The 18,310-nt window shown below is 39.8% G+C and overlaps 1 protein-coding gene across 1 annotated transcript in view; it reads left to right on the forward strand.

Moving 5' to 3' along the window:
• Positions 1-18,310, forward strand: part of LAMA1 (laminin subunit alpha 1) — a 153,654-nt gene that overhangs the window by 113,253 nt on the left and 22,091 nt on the right. Inside the window, exons 40-49 of the mRNA XM_055124819.1 lie at positions 2,173-2,308; positions 3,087-3,180; positions 5,356-5,472; positions 8,019-8,201; positions 8,900-9,054; positions 10,635-10,778; positions 12,103-12,236; positions 13,278-13,428; positions 14,154-14,278; positions 18,081-18,231. Of these exons, the coding sequence (XP_054980794.1) occupies positions 2,173-2,308; positions 3,087-3,180; positions 5,356-5,472; positions 8,019-8,201; positions 8,900-9,054; positions 10,635-10,778; positions 12,103-12,236; positions 13,278-13,428; positions 14,154-14,278; positions 18,081-18,231 (1,390 nt within the window). The remainder of the gene's footprint in view (positions 1-2,172; positions 2,309-3,086; positions 3,181-5,355; positions 5,473-8,018; positions 8,202-8,899; positions 9,055-10,634; positions 10,779-12,102; positions 12,237-13,277; positions 13,429-14,153; positions 14,279-18,080; positions 18,232-18,310) is intronic.

An 18,310-nucleotide genomic window follows, 5' to 3' on the forward strand; every position in this document is an offset into this window, starting at 1 on the left:
GCATTTCTTATTGTGTCCATACAAAATTATTAATATTATGAATTCTTATAAGATTGCTGGCTGAAGAGAGGAGAAACACACTCATGGGACTCCACCCTTGGGTGGATCCTCCTGCTAGAAAGAGATTAAGTCCTAGGAGAAGCATCCCCTAAGGGAAAGGAATCTTACCCTATTGATGGTGACCACACCTATGTGTACACCCCAACCCTCTCATGCTGGGGAGATTTAACTAGGCTGTAAGAGTGAGTTGGGGGGGCCAGATCCACAGATCCAGAGAGAGACCGAGAGCGGGAGAGAAGCAGGGAGAGAGAATGAAATAAACTGATCGAACAACCAGTTTGTCCTTCTTCCTTCCGTCGCCTGCCCTTGACTGACAGCACACACAGTGGTTCCAGGGCACCTAATGTGGGCGGTGAGACAGAGCTGCCCAGAGAGCCCACGAGTGCGAGTGCCCCATCGGCGTGCTTTGGTTTTTTTACAAAAAACTACCATTATATTGTAATTATTTTCACTTCAATTTTTGGATGTCTGTAAACATGTCCTCAGCTGATAAAAGTTAGGTGCTGTAAACAAGAATCAACTTTATATCAGTGGTTCCCAAACATCCGAATATTGGAACAAGTTAGGGGAACTTCAGAAATCCTTAGCTTTTGTCTACTTCCCATCAACCCCAAAACTTTAAAATTGGTCTGGAATTTGCTTTGAATATCAGAAGCTTTTAAAAGTTTCCCGGATCATCTAATATGTAGCTGCAAATTTAGATCTTATGAGAGATTTTCACAGTATTAAACTTATGAATAATTTATTTAGTTAATGTTTGTTTAAAATTGTTAGTGGATGAACTCTGAACTCATAGGAATTTATGTGTTTCTGTGTATTGGGTATATTTTGTGGAAGGGGAAAACAAATATCTTTTCAGTTTGATTAACGATACCGATACCTTAGAATGTTATCAGAGTTAAAGCAATTAAAATATGATAAAGTACTGCATAAATAATGCTTTGTCTGCTGCCTTGAGTGTTATTATCTACATAATACCACAGGAATTAGTAATGGAAAACAGAACTAGTTACTCAGCTTTTCTCTTTTCATCATCTTTCATCATTTCCCAAAAGACAAAAAATATATATTGCATATATATGGGTAAGAACAAAATTTTTATTACTTAGTGGGAGTAATAAAGGCATTTTGCTATGATGTACAGAGTTAAATAGCATTATATTTTATTTATAAATCGCCAGATTTTCCCAATCAAGTAGTAACAAGTAATAACTATTGCTGATTAGTTTGGGCATCACCCAAATCAATACCTTGGGAAGAAAATGTAGTGAGTTACTCAGCAGGCAAAGATGTCTCAATTGTCAGATTTCATTTTTAAGATAAAGAACCCAGTGGAACTGCACTATTACCAGTTGGCAAGTTCATAAATGAGTTACCCATTTGTAAGAATGAAGTTCATGACTGAAATATTATCTGATCTTTCTTTAAAACCTCCAGTGAATTTCATCACATTGGTGTACACCATTGGCGAAATAAGATAGAGCATCCTCATACATGCTTAGGAAAGCTTTTCAAAAGTTATCAAGTGTCTTGCAGGAGAGATTATAATCTCTGTGGTGGCACCCAAGAAAATCAAGGTTGGGTGCATGTAATAGAAAGTGTTGAATGGATTAAGAATATGAAAAAGCAACAATCTCTGGGTTTTAATTAAATAGTTCTTTTGAGTGTTATCATAATGGCTAGTGCTGTTTTGGAATTATGGCTACTGGTTGTTTTTGAAGTTAGAGGATAGTTTTGAAGTTAGAGGGAAATCATATGTTGATATTCCTTGTTGACAAAAATAGAAGCTAGGAGTCATAGAAATGTAGTGGGACATACAATCTGTCTCTCAATACATATTTTTTAAAAGACATAGAGATTGCACAGGGGTTAAGGAACTTGCCTTGCATGTGGCCCACCCCGTTTTCACCCTGAACCCAGACATAGTTCTCCATCACTGCTAGGAGGGAATTCTGAGAACAGAACTAGGAATATCCCCTGAACGCCAATAGATGTGTTTCCAAACCTTTAATAATAATAATAATAATAATAGTAATAAAATAATATCTAGCAGGGGGAAATTGTCATGGACAATTCATTTTAGTAACTTCTTTAAATATGTTGATTTTGTAGTGGCCTCAGAAATGTCAGGCATGTGTCCCTGAATGCGACTAGTGCAACCAATGTTCATTCCAACATTCAGAGGATGGTTGAAGAATCAGAGCTATTGGCCAAAGATGCTCTCAGGACTGTGACTCAGGCAAACCTGGTAAGAAATGCTCTGTGGCTGTTTTTATGACCTTCATTTTCAAGGTTTATAAAACTCATCATATAATTTTTCATCTCCTAAAGTCATAAAAAATTCATTATAAAAACTCGGAACTAGTGATGTAAAGAAGCACTCGCAATTTCTTAGAAAAAATAATCATGTTATGGCCAGAGAGATAGTACAGTCTGGCACTTGCCTTAAACATAGTCAACCCACCTTCTAGCCCCACCACATATGGTCCCCTAAGCACTACCAGGAGTGATTCTTAAGCACAGAACCAGGGTAAACTCTGAGCACAGCCAGGTTCAAAATCCCAGAGAACAACAAAAAAATGTTCGTGTTTATTTTGTTCAACTTAATTTTGGAACTTTATCTGAAAAAATTTAGCTGGTATAATCTGAACTATTATCCTCATTTTTAATTATCTGAGCACACAAATACATTTAACAAAATGATCATGCTACTTAATCTCTAGGTGAAACCTCTTTTTGAATCCATGGTGAAAATCTTTACTTAATGGATTGGTTTTGTCTTTGCATATTTAAACATGGTTTATGTTTTGTTTCTTCAGCCATAAATTTGTGCATTTATGCCGGGCATTAATCTATGCATATATTAAGTTAATCTATGCATATATTAAGTTAGGACAGTGTAAGTTGGCCTGCTGTCCTTCAGGGTCTTCCTGGCTTGGGGCTTTCCCAGCGGAGCTACTTTCTCCATCTCCAGCATGGTTTTATCCTGCCTTTCAGTCAAAGGTTCGAATTCTTCTGTTTTTCAGTTCTTAGAATCCTTTGCTTCTAAAGGGAAAGCGGCTCTCCAGCACAGTTCCACATTTCTCAGAGAAGGCAACAGCTTGAGTAAGAAGCATCAAGGTCAGTTTCAAACTTTGGCTGTAATTGATCAGCTGAGAGAACTGAACATATTGCTGGACCTCTTGCAAGAACACCCTCCCTTCATGGAACCATTGGAAGTTTACTATGTCTTTCTAGTTCTAGTATTTATTTTAATTTCCCAATAAACACTCTGAAGATCTTTGGAAGTTCATGAGCTTCCACAAATCTTCAGAATGTTTATTAGGACACTTTTGATTATCCATCAATTTCTTCTCTAACTACCACCCATTGTTTCAAAGTTTTTTTGAAGATTTGCATTCTTTATGTTACTTGGCCTTTTTTATTGGGCTAATATTATGTTCTCATGAAATGTTTATTGAATTAAGCCACAGATGGTTATTATTTTTTTCAAAAATACCTGTGTAGGGGCCGGAGCTATAGCACAGTGGGTAGGGCATTTGCCTTGCACTCGGCTGACCCGGGTTTGATCCCCGGCATCCCATATGGTCCCCTAAGCACCGCCAGGAGAAATTCCTGAGTACAAAGCCAGGAGTAACCCCTGAGCATCGATGGGTGTGACCAAAAAAGAAAAAAAAAACCTGTGTAATTTTTTCTTAAGGTTTTACTGAGCAATTATTTAGCAATGTAATTGTTACCCAATGAGTATAGCACAAAATGGCAATAGAAATGTGTTGTATAGGAGAAACCATATAGGCATAAAGTCTCTCAGAACATATAGTATGCTTTATACCCTACTATATTCTGTCAGAGAAAGAAGGAAAGTGCCTGTGATAGAGGCAGGCTGTGGGGCAGGTGGTGGGAGGGAAGCTGTGGAATCGGTGATGGAAAATGTACACTAGTGGAGAGATGGGTATTGAAACACTGTATGACTGAAACCCCACCATGATCAGCTTTGTAACTCTGTATCTCATGGTGACTCAAAAAAACTTTTTTAAATCTCCCTAATATATTCTGTCATATCAAAAAATATCTTCTCTTGGGGCTAGAGTGGATAGCACAGTGGGTAAGGGCATTTGCCTTGCACGAGGCCGACCCAGGTCTGATTCCCAGCATCCCATATGGTCCCTCAAGCACCGCCAGGAGTAATTCCTGAGTGCAGAGCCAGGAGTATAGGTGTATAGCCAGGAGTATAGTCTATAGTACACCCCTATGCATGGCCGGGAGTGACTCAAAAAGAAAAAGACCCCACTTTTTCTGAGGAGTGAATTGTGGCCCATAAACTCATACTCCTTTTACACTATTTCAGATATATCCAAGACTAGATCCTTCCATGGAAGCCAGAACCAAACATATTTTTTGTTTCTCTCTGAATGACACAATTTAAAGTTTATGTTGTCATCTCACAGTGTAGATAATGCATTATGAACACCATAAAGCATTAAACAGAAAACCTTACTATCAGTATTGATGGGTTGTAGTTTCAGTTTACGCAACTAATGATATTTCACAGACCATGAAATACTAAACTATCTGGCTATTAAACATTTTAACAGAATCACTGTTCATCAAGAATTTTATCACTAATTTATTTTCAGCTGTGTGTTCAGAATTCAAAGGTAAGTGTGTATTAGGAACACAAATTTATGGGTTAGGGCTTTGATCCAGCAGCTTGGATCATACTTAAAGGAGACTGAGTTTGTGACTCTTGGGCCCTCAGAAGGGAAGGCGAGCTTTCCAGGGAAGCAGGTGGGAAACTGCAGGGGAGATTCTCAGGCAGAAGGAGATGTGTGGGGTTTTGAAAGCCAGAGGAGAGAGAGGGCTCAGACTTAGGTGTAAATAGGAAAGTAGTTTGTCTAGTTAAGCCTGAATGATTTAAATACAATTTAAAATTTCATCCTTGAGTTTTAATCACACTGGACATACAACTAAAAGAAGAATGTTAGTGGAAAAGTAATAAGTAGGTAAACAATCAAGCATGCTTAAAGCATAAAATTCCTAGTGAGTGTTACTAAGGTCATCCAGGAGAAACTTTCAATACTGGGCAGACAGTGATGGGGCCATGTGTGTGTGTGTGTGTGTGTGTGTGTGTGTGTGTGTGTGCGCGCGCGCGTGCGCATGCGCGAGCGTGCACAAGGTATATCTCTATCTAGCATCAATTCTATTGATGGGTTCATGAATAATTTAAAGCCATTGCTTGGGTTGCTATTAGTAGACTAATAGCAACTAATGCTTCCCCCCAACTACCCCAAATAGGTATCACATTGAAACTGAATGAATTGAAAAATACTGCAAACAGATTTCAAGAGAATGCTGATGAAATTACTAGGCAGACCAATGAATCACTCTTGATGCTCAGAGCAATTCCTGAAGGTAAGTGGAAAGGGAATTCTTGATTTAATTAATGTCTTCTTACTGTAGAACTATTACACATAAGAAGAAGAAAGCCCTGCTTGGCGCCAGATAAAGAGCTCTCATTCGAAATGAGATAAAGATGGATAGTTTTGAACTTGCAGAGGAGTATGATTTGAAAGTGAACTTCACTATTTTAAAGAACTTAAAAATGCTAGAATTATGCCTTCAAAAACAAAAGCCTTGGGTGGGAGTGAAAGTACAGCAGGTAGGGTGCTTGCCTGTACACAACCAATCCAGGTTCAGTCCCTAGTACCCCATATGGTCTCCTGAGTCCTGCCAGGAGGGATCCCTGAGTGTAAAGCCAGGAATAACTCTGAGCACCACTCATTGTGCCCCCGTCCTCGTAAAAAGCCTATGATGCCACATTAATTGCTCACTTTTCACATGGTCTTAATATATCCCTTAGATAAAAGAAAAAAGAAAAGTAAATAAGCAGGAAAGGAAGGAAGGAAGGAAGGAAGGAAGGAAGGAAGGAAGGAAGGAAGGAAGGAAGGAAGGAAGGAAGGAAGGAAGGAAGGAAGGAAGGAAGGAAGGAAGAAAGTGAGGGAGGGAGGGAGGGAGGGAGGGAGGGAGGGAGGGAGGGAGGGAGGGAGGGAGGGAGGGAGGGATAGAGGAAGGAAAATTAAAAAAAGGTGGTGAAAAGCTGAATGAGAATCCCATTTCCACTTCAATGGGAAATGCTAGATTTATCAACCATGTAGGGAATTAAACAATTCTTTTTTTGTAATCTTGCTTCATGAGGTAGTAATGCAGTCTAAAATAGATTCATGGGAGCCGAGGATATGGCTCAAGTGATACCTTACATGTGTGAGGCCCTGGGGTTGATCCCTGGCCTCTCACAAACCCTGGGCACTGCCCATCTTTCTTCAAAAATGGACTCATGAATCATTTTAATATTGATGGTTTGGAATTGTATATTAATTATGATTATAAATAGGATGACAGTGTTAAAGGGTAATAGAAAGGAATTGTGTTGTAATGCTTTATTTACATTCCCACATCCTTCTTTTTCTCTTATTATTTTAAAAACAAAGTTTACAAGAAGCACAAACTCATCTCAAAGTCTGTCTGCTGGTTCACTGTGTCAGCATCAAAATGATCATTTTAGGGAGCTGGACATTGAAGACACTCTTACCTTAAATCAATGGAGCATTTTTTGATGGGGAATTCCTGCCTCAGTGATATTCAAGGAACTGTGTGGTGCCAAGGAATGAACCCAGAACCTCCCCATCCAAAGGAGGCACTTCGGCCTTTTTAGCCTGACCCCATTTTCTTTTATTATAAAGGACACATGATATATGATTTTTCATCAAATTTGCAGCAAGTTTTCCAGAGGAGTAAAAAGAATACCTATTCTCCCTTAATCAGTGTAGTTCTTTTCTAGTGTAAATACTTGCCCCATTATGCCTACACATTCTAAAAATTAATACTAGCGCTTTTTGAAAGGCATCATCTGGGAACTGTAGAGATACTTTAGTGCTTGTCATGCACATGGCCAACCCAGGTTTTATCCCCAGCACCACATACTGTCCCCTGAGCACTGCCAAGAGTGAGCCTTGAGCACAGCTGGGAGTTTTCCCCAAACACCGCTCCCTCAAAACAAGAATAAATAAAAATTAGTGAAAAGTTATCATTCCAATTTTCTCAAATAACTGAATCCCTCTTAAACTCTCATGATCACTGAGTCTTTATTTTTCTGTTGTTTCGCACAGTCAGTTGATGTGGTTGAAAATTTAGCATAGGACACATCTATCTCACATACAAATTTGATTTTCAAACCTTATCCAAACATAAAATGATTTGAAGAAGGTGCTTAATGAAACTGAGAGTGATGAGATGGGAGAGTGATGAGATGGGAGTGAATAAAGAAATTTAGTTCATTCACATAGAGGATGCAGAGCACTTGGTGATTAGTTATTGCCTTTGTGATTTCATTATGTATTGAAATCATATTTCAGTGCTGAATATTGCTTCTGGAATTACTGCAGTCATCCCTAAAGGGAAACCGTGGTGCGTGACATAAGCTCCTTCATATTGCCATTAAAAATAAAAGGTGGAGCTGGAGTGATAGTAAAAGTGGAGAGGGTATTTGCCTTGCATGTGGCTGACTCGGGTTCAATCTCTGGCATCCCATATGGTCAATCCCTTGCATCCCATATGAGCACCATCAGGAGTATTTCCTGAGTGCAGAGCCAGGGGTAACTAACCCCTGGGCACCACTAGGTATGACCCAAAAAGCCAAAAACTTAAAATTTTTTTTTTAATTATGAAAAAAACCAGAGCAAGACTCCAGGGCTCTGCCACAAATAAATGAATGAATGAATGAGTGAATAAACAAACAAACAAACAAATAAATAAATAAATAAATAAATTCCCCCTTTTTTGAGTTCAAGCATCTATAAGAATTACTGTTGCATTTTTCTGTGTACAGCTGAGTTATGGTGCTTTAATGGCTTTCTTTGTGTGTAATGCCAGAAGCATGCTTGTATTTGCATGTATTTCAGGTGCCAGAACCAGGGGAAGCAAAGTCAGAGAACTGGCCACATCTGCAAATCGGAGTGCAAAGAACACGCTGAAGGGTGTCGTGGGGCTGAGCCAGAAGCTGCTGAACACGTCGACTGGCCTATCTGGGCTCAATGCCAGCTTGCGAGTAGCCAGGCAGCTTCTGCAGGACTCCTCTATGACCAGTGCGTTGGGGTCTCCTTTCTCATAAGAAAGTGGGAATGATGTGACTTTGAGAAAATGTATTTACTTTTAATTGAATCACTGTGAATTGCACAGTTACAGCAATATTTGTGACTGAGTTTCAGGTTTGCAATACTCCAACACCAGCCTCTTCACCAGTGTCCAGTACCCTCTTGCCAAGGTCCCAGTTTCCTTCCAGTACCCCAGCCTGCCTTTGACACGCACATTTCCGCTCCACATTACCCCAGTATTTCCTTCCTTAGTTTGACCCTTCTCCCCACCCCTGGCCCCTGGTCCCAGTGCCAAGCTTCCTAGGAAGACCAGTTCTCCTGCTCCTAGATTCTATTAATTTTGGGCATTTGATATCCCCTTGGAATTTTCTTTATATCACACATATGAGAGACTCTCTCTCTCTGATTTCACTCAATATGATACTCTTAAGCTTCTCAAGTGTGTGATGGCTCCTTGTTTATCAGCAACATTCCTTCCTAATACAAATGAACTGATTTACTTGGTTTTACTGGATTTTAAATAGAAAGAGAAGGACCAAGTGCATGTAAATATATTTCCATAGATTTACCCAAATCTCAAGGTTTGGATATTATATGCGCTATTTTGTTTAGTCACGAGCAATGAATCCAGTGTTTCCTCCCGTGACTCCTGATTCTGCCACCATTGTATGCTCCTTCCCTCCTGTTAGCTCTCTTAGCTGGGAGAAAAGTCAAAGATGCCGAAACACAAGCCAACTTGTTATTTGACCGGTTGAAGCCCTTGAAGACATTAGAAGAGAACCTGAGCAGAAACCTGTCAGAGATCAAACTGCTGATCAGCCAGGCCAGAAAACAAGCCGCTTCTGTGAGTTGGGGCCCTGGGCTCTCATTACCAACTAGCACTTCCATAACTAGTGTTAGGCCGCTCCAGTCCTAGCAGCTTCCTCAGAAATAGCTTTCTGTCACACCGGGGCCCAGAGTCCTGAGTCCTGACCCTGATCTCAGTAATCCCAAATACCTTGCACCTTTGCTTATGTCTCTATATAGACTTGTACTGTTTCAAAATATATGAGTGTACGTTTAATTCTGTTTCATTAATCTTACTTCCTTTGATTTATGCCTTTATTCAATGTGTTTCAAAATATCCCTAGGGTACTAGGAGGTAGCTCAAAGGGGTAGAGCACATGCCTTGCATTCTCCAGGTCCCAGGTTCAATCCCCAGCACCTCATAGGCCCCCAGAGGTGCCCTCAGGTACCACCCAGAACTGCACTGTCGTACCTGCACCTCTCGACCCCATGTCATTGAGAAATGTCTTCTGGTCCCCCAAGCACTGCCAGAGGCCCCTGTTGAAGAAACAGAAAGCAAAGTGATCTCCATATCTTTATGGAGATTTATAATTCAGCATAGATTCATGACCATTAGATAGTATCTGATCATATTAAATATTAAAATGGTACCTTAAGTTTTATTGGTTGCATATGGGAATGTAATAAGTAATAATAAAATCAATTTACCTTAGTAAATTATTCACATCATTTTACCAACTTAATTTTAATAACCCAAGTTTTCAGAATATCAAATATCACATTCAAATACTCTTCCTAAGAATCTGAGAAGACAGTTTGTCTGTGTGCAAATCCACGTCACTAAATGCATGAAACAAATGATGCCCAGAGAAGCTCTCAGACTTGAGAATGTGTTCTGAGGTTCCCTGTGGTGCATGGCTTGTGTTTGGAAGAAGAGGAGGGTCAGGAAATAGGCTTTTGCAAGGCTGTGCACTGCCATGCTTCTGTGGATCTGAAGAGGATCAGGATCACCTCAGCTATATTCTTATCCACTTGAAACTTTAGAAAGTTCAAGAAAAACGATTTCTGGATATTTGCCTCCCCATTCCACAGTCACCTCACTGTTGGAAAAGACTGAAATTGAGTGTGTGCTCCGGCTTCCATCCACTTTAGTTACAGTCACTAAACACAGTGGATGGTTCCACCTGTTCTAGTTAGCATAAAATTACTATCTTTAAGCTTAATATACAGAATATTTACAGATAATTGTCAAATCATTATGTAGTGAGTTCATTCGTGTCTGTATAAGCCCCTGTTGAATAAAAAATAAGTTAAAGCTTTATTTGTTTAATGAATGATCAGATACCCTCTGTGTCAGGTGTGGAAAACGTCAAGGTGATTGGATAAACTTTTCGTATGGAGATCACATCTCAAGTAAAAGCGAAAATTTTCTATATAAAATGCTCTTAAGCCAACTTTCCCACATTGAAATATTCCACCAGATAAGACCCCCTTTATGAAAGGCAAGGCATTGTGTATTATCAAGAAAGGAAGCCCGCCTAGCAATGAAAATCCGTCATGGAATAGCACTCTGAAACGCCTGGCCTGCCACCAGTGTGTGTCACTAAATGACTGGAACATTTCCTTTTCCTCTTACAGATTAAAGTCGCTGTGTCTGCAGACAGAGATTGCATCCGGGCCTACCAGCCTCATATATCTTCTACTAACTACAATTCCATAACACTAACTGTAAAGACAAGTGAACCTGACAACCTTCTCTTTTACCTCGGAAGCAGCATCAGTGTAAGTGTGGGAATATAGAAAGCAATTTGAATCTCTTAAAATGTGTATATAGATGCTTTCTTGATGGGAATATTATATACATAAATACATACACACATTAGGCCTTAGTGAAATCACTAATGCATTCAAGGGAACTTGTTTTTTTCTTTGCTAAATTGATAGTATTAGATTAAAAATAAGCTACAAAGTCGAAAGCCTGTGAGTAATGCAATACTTATGGCAGGTGCTACCCTCGGCCCTCTGCAAGCTGTGTTATTACAACTTTTCTTATTGCCCATGGGACCATTGAAGCCATAGAGTTTAACTTTGTACTGCCGGCACTTCTTGGTGCTTGTTAACAAGAGTGGAGGTATGAACCCTAAGGGACATAGCAGGATTTCCAGGCTTTATGCCACCTCTTTTACTCAGCAAGATTTCAGTGGTTCCCAGGGGACCAGTCAATCCTGGGATTTAAGGCTTCTGTCATTGCACATTGTACATCACACATCCATTTAATGTCTTCTTAGTCTGGGAGAACAAACAAGTTTGTGTGGGAAAACTCCTTCCCTCCTGTTCCCTGTACACTTCTGGTCTTCTCCCAAGACTATCCGGGGGGAGATTTTGTGTTTCGTGTATTTGTTTGGGGGACACAGGGGTTACTCCTGGCTCTCACATAGGAATTACTCCTGACGCTGCTCAGGGAACCCCATGGGATGCTAGGGATTGAACCGGGATCAACTGCTTGCAAGGCAAACCCCCGGCCTGCTGTGCTGTCTCTTTGGCCCTCCTGGGGAGCTTCATGCATGGCATTGTATAGGGCCAGGCAGGAAGCAGTGGACACTGATGTCTTGTGCTGGTATCTGTCCCCAGTATTCCAGATCTTGCTCTAGAGAGAAGAGCATTTTTAAGACAAATAAACAAACAAACAAACAAACAAAAAACCGTGGCTGAGGAGGTGGTGATTTTGGTTTTTGTTTTAAAGAATAAAGAAAATACTGTAAGAATTTGTTCTTCAGGGACTGGAGAGAGAGGATAGGGGTCAAGGACATGCCTTGCAGGCAGTCACCTGGTTTGACCCCTGCACCCACGCATTCCCTGAGCATCATTTGAAGCAGCCCTGGAGGCTTCTAAGCACCGTGGGGACGGCCTAGGCAATCCAGAGCCAGAGCGGCACTGCAGCCTCAAGCCCTGGCCCCCAGCCAAAGGCTCAGCCAGCCAAGAATTACAGCCTGCAGGAGTCCCTACCGCCGCCCCGCCCCCACAAACAAATGATCTCATTCGTTAAAGTGTTGGTAGTCCTCAAACTAGCAAGAAAACTCATCCCAGCTCCTGTCCTGTGTCCTAGTCTGATTTCCTGGCAGTGGAGATGCGACGAGGGAACGTGGCCTTCCTCTGGGATGTGGGCTCCGGGTCGGCACGGGTGGAATTTCCTGACTTCCGGATAGATGACAACAAATGGCACAGCATTTATGTAACCAGGTAATAGAGAAAGTTCTCTCTCAGCATCTCTCTTCTTAGTAAGAACTATTTTAATAATTACCTGTGTGTAATATCATCTAACAAACTTTGAAATATTTTGGAAGTCAAATTTTATTGAATGATTTCATGGTTCAACTATAGAAACATGGTTCAACTATAGTGTTTGCTCCTTATTTTAAAAGAATAAGCTTTGTAACAAAAATTAACAAATTAGTGAAGAAAAAAGTGAAATTGTGTTGCTTTAAAATTGATAGATCTAAATCAGAGACAATCAATGCAATCAACTGTTTTGTCCCCAATAAAGGAGTAGAACACAGCCCAGTAGTGACCCTTGTGGCTAGCAACAGAGCACAGACCAGAGTGAAGAAGACAAAGCTACAAATAGGAAGCAGGTCTTCTTAATATTCACACACAAAGTTCATCCTTTCAAAGCCTTTCCCAAGATCTGGAGCAATAGCACAGTGGGTAGCGCATTTGCCTTGCATGTGGCCAACCCGAGTTCGATTCCCAGCATCCCATATGGTTTCCTGAGCACCGCCAAGAGTAATTCCTGGTGCATGAGCCAGGAGTTACCCCTGTGCATCATCAAGTGTGACCTAAAAAGCAAAAAATAAAATTTTTTTAAAAAGTCTCTCCTAAAAGATTTAAGCAGATTTGAGTATATGTTTCTTGTTTACTTTTCTATAATTTGTGTAGTTTGTGTTGTTGATATGTTAGGAATCTGAATGTTTTGTTACCTATTAAATGGGGCAATATTCACAGCAAGTCTGTTCTGAATATAGTTTAGCCCATTATTCTTAACTGTTATAAGCAGGAAAATAACATTATGAAATGTATGTCTTAAGAACTACTCTTTAAGACTTGGGAGAGTAAGTTAGGGGTAGAGTGAGCAACATGGGAAGTGGGAAGATCCAGGTAAGACTGTCCAGGTGGACAGGTAGGGGACATGCAGATGGCAACTTTGTGTGAGACATACATATTTATCTAGGACCAACTTGAAACTCTGAAGGTGTCCTTTTAATAATTCTTTGTGGCCCTTAGGTTTGGAAATACTGGTTCATTGAGTGTAAAGGAAACAAGCACATCTCAAAAGCCACCAGCAAAAACTAGCAGATCTCCAGGAACAGCTAATGTTCTGGACGTAAACAACTCCACACTGATGTTCATTGGAGGACTTGGAGGACAGATCAAGGTAACATCATGCATGTTCATTTGCATGTTCAGTGATTGGCTAGTTTTATCTCTCTGATATTAATATGTTTAAATTCTTGAATACATCCTAGGAAGATATAGATTTTTTTACTTTTGTTATTTTAGTTAATGACAGTTCATCTACAGCATTGAATTAATTTTTTTTTAGAGTAAGGAATCATAAGTTGTATCAGTGAAAAAGAAATGTAATAGTTTGTTTTCAATTTGAGTTTCTTTCATGGTGATAAAATAAGAATTAATTATTCCACATTAATTTCTGTAATGTTCTGATTCATATTAGACTAATAGTAAGTAATGTTTAATCAAGAGCCCAACACATTTATTTTATTACATCTGTTTCCCCTCACAAAATAAATTTGAGTCCCTTGGAATGGGACAATGCTTTAAAATGAGAGAAAGAGTCTTAGTACCAACAAGGCTGCATCCACCACATTCTGTCTTTCTTCCATAAAATGGGGATCTTTTGTCATGGCTCTAAAAACTGAGGTGATCATTAAGATCCTTTCTGATCATCACTCATTCTAGGACACCACTTCATACGTGGCAGGAAATCGAGTCATTTTCAGTGGACCATTTTTCTGGATGTTGTTTTCTCAAAATTCAAATCCATTAGATTTGAACTTCTAAAGCCACCACGTTTCATGCACTCAGAGTTTGTTCCTCTTTGCCATGTATACATGTGTAACATTTCTTTGTTTACGTTAGAAGTCCTCTGCCATAAAGGTTACTCATTTTAAAGGCTGCATGAGTGAGGCCTTCTTGAATGGACAGCCAATCGGCCTCTGGAACTATGTGGAAAGAGAGGGGAAGTGCCATGGCTGTTTTGGAAGGTAATGTGTACCACTGTATTTAACACATAACGTGCGTTCTGTTCAGATCTGGAAGCTTTGTTAAACAGTAGATATTGCTCTGACCCCCTGCATAGATTTCAACCCTTAAAATAGAAGTGCTAGGGGCTGGAGAGATAGCACAGCAGATAGGGCGTTTGCCTTGCACTTGGCCGACCCGGGTTCGATTCCCAGCATTCCATATGGTCCCCTGAGCACCGCCAGGAGTAATTCCTGAGAGCAGAGCCCCTGTGCATTGCTGGGTGTGACCCCCCCAAAAAAAAAGTAAAATAGAAAACAGAAGTGCTCTTTTTGGGGGGCCTATTGGCTAAGATCATGAATAATAAAATCAAGCAGCATTATATATATTCAAACAAACTTTTATCTCAGAGAGCCATAATCAAATCTTGGGTAGGTTACTATGTTCTTTTTATTTTAAGATATCTCCAAAGATCAGAATTTTGTCTTAATTGTCAATTTTATTTTTCCAGAACTGGGAATTGAAACCAGGGCTTCACATATGTGAGGCACATACTTCACCATCAGCCATTTCCAGGCCCTGTCTTATCAGTTTTCATAAATAGGTACTTTCCCCCTGAAGTTCTATAATGATAGAAATTAAATGTATTTAGAGCATTTTTGTAAAATTTTGCACACACTGACATAGTAGAAGACATTTTTGAATTATAGTTTTATAATTTTTAATAATGTTTCATTGAAATTGTGTTATATATAACATATTACATCAATTTCAGGTGTGCACTATTATAAATGAGCATCTGACATCCTACATTAAGTTCACCACCAAAAGAACTTAATTTCACCAAGCTCAACACTGTTTGTAAAATTTTCTAATAAAATATCTGCAACCCCACAAGTATTTAAGTCCCATTTTCTAGCACTTTAGCAATTATGACAGTATCACCTTTTCCATTAGAGAACATCTTATATAATTTCTCCCATTTAATAGGCTGCTCTGTACAGATATCTATAATTAACAGTGAGCTGTGACAAGATCAGTTAGAAGCAACTCTATTACATTTAGAAACTTGTGGATGAGTTTCCATTTGGTCATTGTTGGGTTTGTTCTATCCCATGGCTCTGTACTGGAATTTTGAGCCTTTTACTTATTTATTATTATTACTTTTTAAAATAAATTTATTGAATTACTGTGAGAACAATTGCAAAGCTTTCAGGTTTAAGTCTCAATCATACAATGATCAAACACTCATCCCTTCACCAGTGCATATTTTCCACCACCAAAAACCCCAGTATACCCTCCATTCTACCCTTCCCCCTACCTGTGTGGCAGATAATTTCCACATTCCCCTCTCTCTACTTTGGTTACATTCAATATTTCGACACCATTCCCACCATTTAAATACATTTAATTTCTATCATTATAGAACTTTGGGGGGAAAGTACCTATTTAAAAAAACAATTATTATTTGGAATTTTCCCCCAATGCTCAGACCTGCCAAAAAGGCAACGTTAGACAATTTGTTTTCTATAGCTGATTATGAATAGCATATGATGTCCAGCCACACAATCTTGGAATTCTGAAATTTTAATAATGAAGTCTGGAGAGATTTCTGCCAAGAGCTGCTGGGTTCTGAGATTCGTGTGTCTCTGGGATCATGACCATTAAGAAGCTTAAGAAACAGTCAGAGGGGCCGTTTGTAGGTGGCATCTTGGGGTCTCGTAGGGACGGGGGAGGAGAAGGAGCGTCTCCACTCATCACTGCTGGCCCTTACCTGGCTGTCCAATGGGCAGAATTTTGAGCCTTTTATTTGCCGCTTTTTCCTCCCTCTACTAGCTTAAGAGGTCATGACAAGAAACTTGGGTATTGAAAGCAGGTGTCTCACGGGTCCTGACATAGTTCTCCTATCTCCTAATAGCTTTTGGTGACATTGGCTACTAAAGTCACTTCAGTGCATGGAGGTGAAAATTACAATTATACTTATCTTTCCTCCCTAACCTATGGTGATAAGCAAGATAACACAAAAATACACTCAGAGAACCTCTGTAACAGCTGGGTGTTCAAACAAACCTGTCCATGAAAGGGTGACCACCTGTGGCTGTGTTGTGGTGCCTCAAGTGAGAGCCCAGAGCCTTTTTTCTGGGGCCTACCTAGAAAACTGGCTTTTGGACTGACCAGAGGTTCCAGACAGAAACAAGCCCCGTGGAGGAACAACACAGTGTCGACTCCAGGGATGTATTGTGTCAACTAAGATTTCTCTTGCCTCCAGCCTTCTTCATAGTCACCTCACTTAGACAGGCCCTACTGAAAAAGGGACCCTGACCGCACATCCTAGGGAGCAGAGAGCTCAGGTGCTCTGGGAGGGAGAGGATGCACAGTGAAAACTGATAGCTTTCTTGAGTTTTGTTGGAAACCCACTTTTCCATTCCCTTCAGGTATTCTTGGGTAAGACTCTTAATCTTTGAGGTTCATCTTTTAATAGGGATAATAGGGACTTCTGGACTGAGTAGAATATCAAAACAGAAGTAGAGCACACACTTACTGTGTGATAGTTACTGTTCTAAAACATTTCTTGGATGAAATTATGGATTGACTCCTAGAGAGATGCTGTTATTGTCTCTATTTTTTAATGCATTTTGGGCCACACCTGAACCAGTCCTTAATCTGGCTGTGTTCAGGATTTATTCCTGGCTCTATGCTCAGGTATCACTCCTGGAAGTCCTCAGGTGACCAGATAGATGTCAAGGATCAAACCCAGGTATGTCGTGTGCAAGGCAAGCACCCTATCAGTTTTACTGTATCTGCTTCAGGCAGATTCCTATTAGTCCTATTTTATAGATGAAAAGATAAAACCTAATAGAAGGCTGGAGTGATAGCACAGTGGGTAGGGCAATTGTCTTGCATGCGGCTGACTTGGTTCGATTCCCAGCATCCCATACGGTCCTCCGAGCACTTCCAGGAGTAATTCCTGAGTGCAGAGCCAGGAGTAACCCCTGAACATTGCTGGGTGTTACCCCCTCCCCCCCCAAAAAAAACCCACAATCTAATGGAAAGGTTAGATAACTTTTCCACAGCTGGTAAATTGGGGAACTGCAATTTATTATACAGTTCTTTGCCCCATGAAACTATGGTCAGCCAAGAGGTACAGCAAAGAAATATACTTCCAAAAGACTCTTGTTTTAAGAGTGAAAGAGTTAGTAATGAAGCCATAGCTTCAGAACTTTTCTAGGATTCATGTCATTTAAGTTAAACTGCCTAAAATAAAGATTGCAAAGCAAGTTTTTAGGAAAAGCAGACTATACAAAGATATGATTTCAAAAGCTTAATTTTCATAAAACATCATGGAAACTGTTTTACCGAGGTTCTGTATTGCTCATAAATGTGGCACCAAGTTTGATTATTATACCTTCAAATACAAAATATTAAAACTCATACAACTCAATCCAAGTTTCACTCCCAAAGCCTTTGATAGTCCAGAAATATCTTTTAAAAAACGTTATAGTGATATGTTCTAGATCAACTTACTTTGTAGTAGAATAGTGAATCAAATCAAACTTTTGAGTTATGAAGGGAAGAAAACAAGAGAAAACCCTTGTCTGACAGGATCATGGTCTATGTTATATAATTCTGTTGTAAGCACATCCTGAGATTTTTGAAATTTTATTTTTCGTCACGACTCTTTGGTTATCAAATTATCACATGTTAACAAGTCAACAAGATCAAATCAATAATAGCGCTGCCACCATTTTTGTGCTGTACTGACTGTATTGTTGCTCGCCGTTCACCTACCTGAGAATGGGTAATTTCACCTGCTCTGAATTGCAGTCCCCAGAATGAAGACTCTTCCTTCTATTTTGATGGAAGTGGGTATTCTGTTGTGGAGAAGACACTCCGGACTACCATGACTCACATAATCATGCTTTTTAATACCTATTCACCTAATGGGCTTCTCCTCTACCTTGCTTCAAATGACACTGTAAGAATGTATATAAGTACTTCTGTGTGTATATTTATATGGTTGGATTGCAGGGGGTGGATATTTGTGTTCAATAGAT

The sequence above is a fragment of the Sorex araneus genome, chromosome 2 (genome assembly GCF_027595985.1).
Source record: "Sorex araneus isolate mSorAra2 chromosome 2, mSorAra2.pri, whole genome shotgun sequence".
Lineage (NCBI taxonomy): Eukaryota > Metazoa > Chordata > Mammalia > Eulipotyphla > Soricidae > Sorex > Sorex araneus.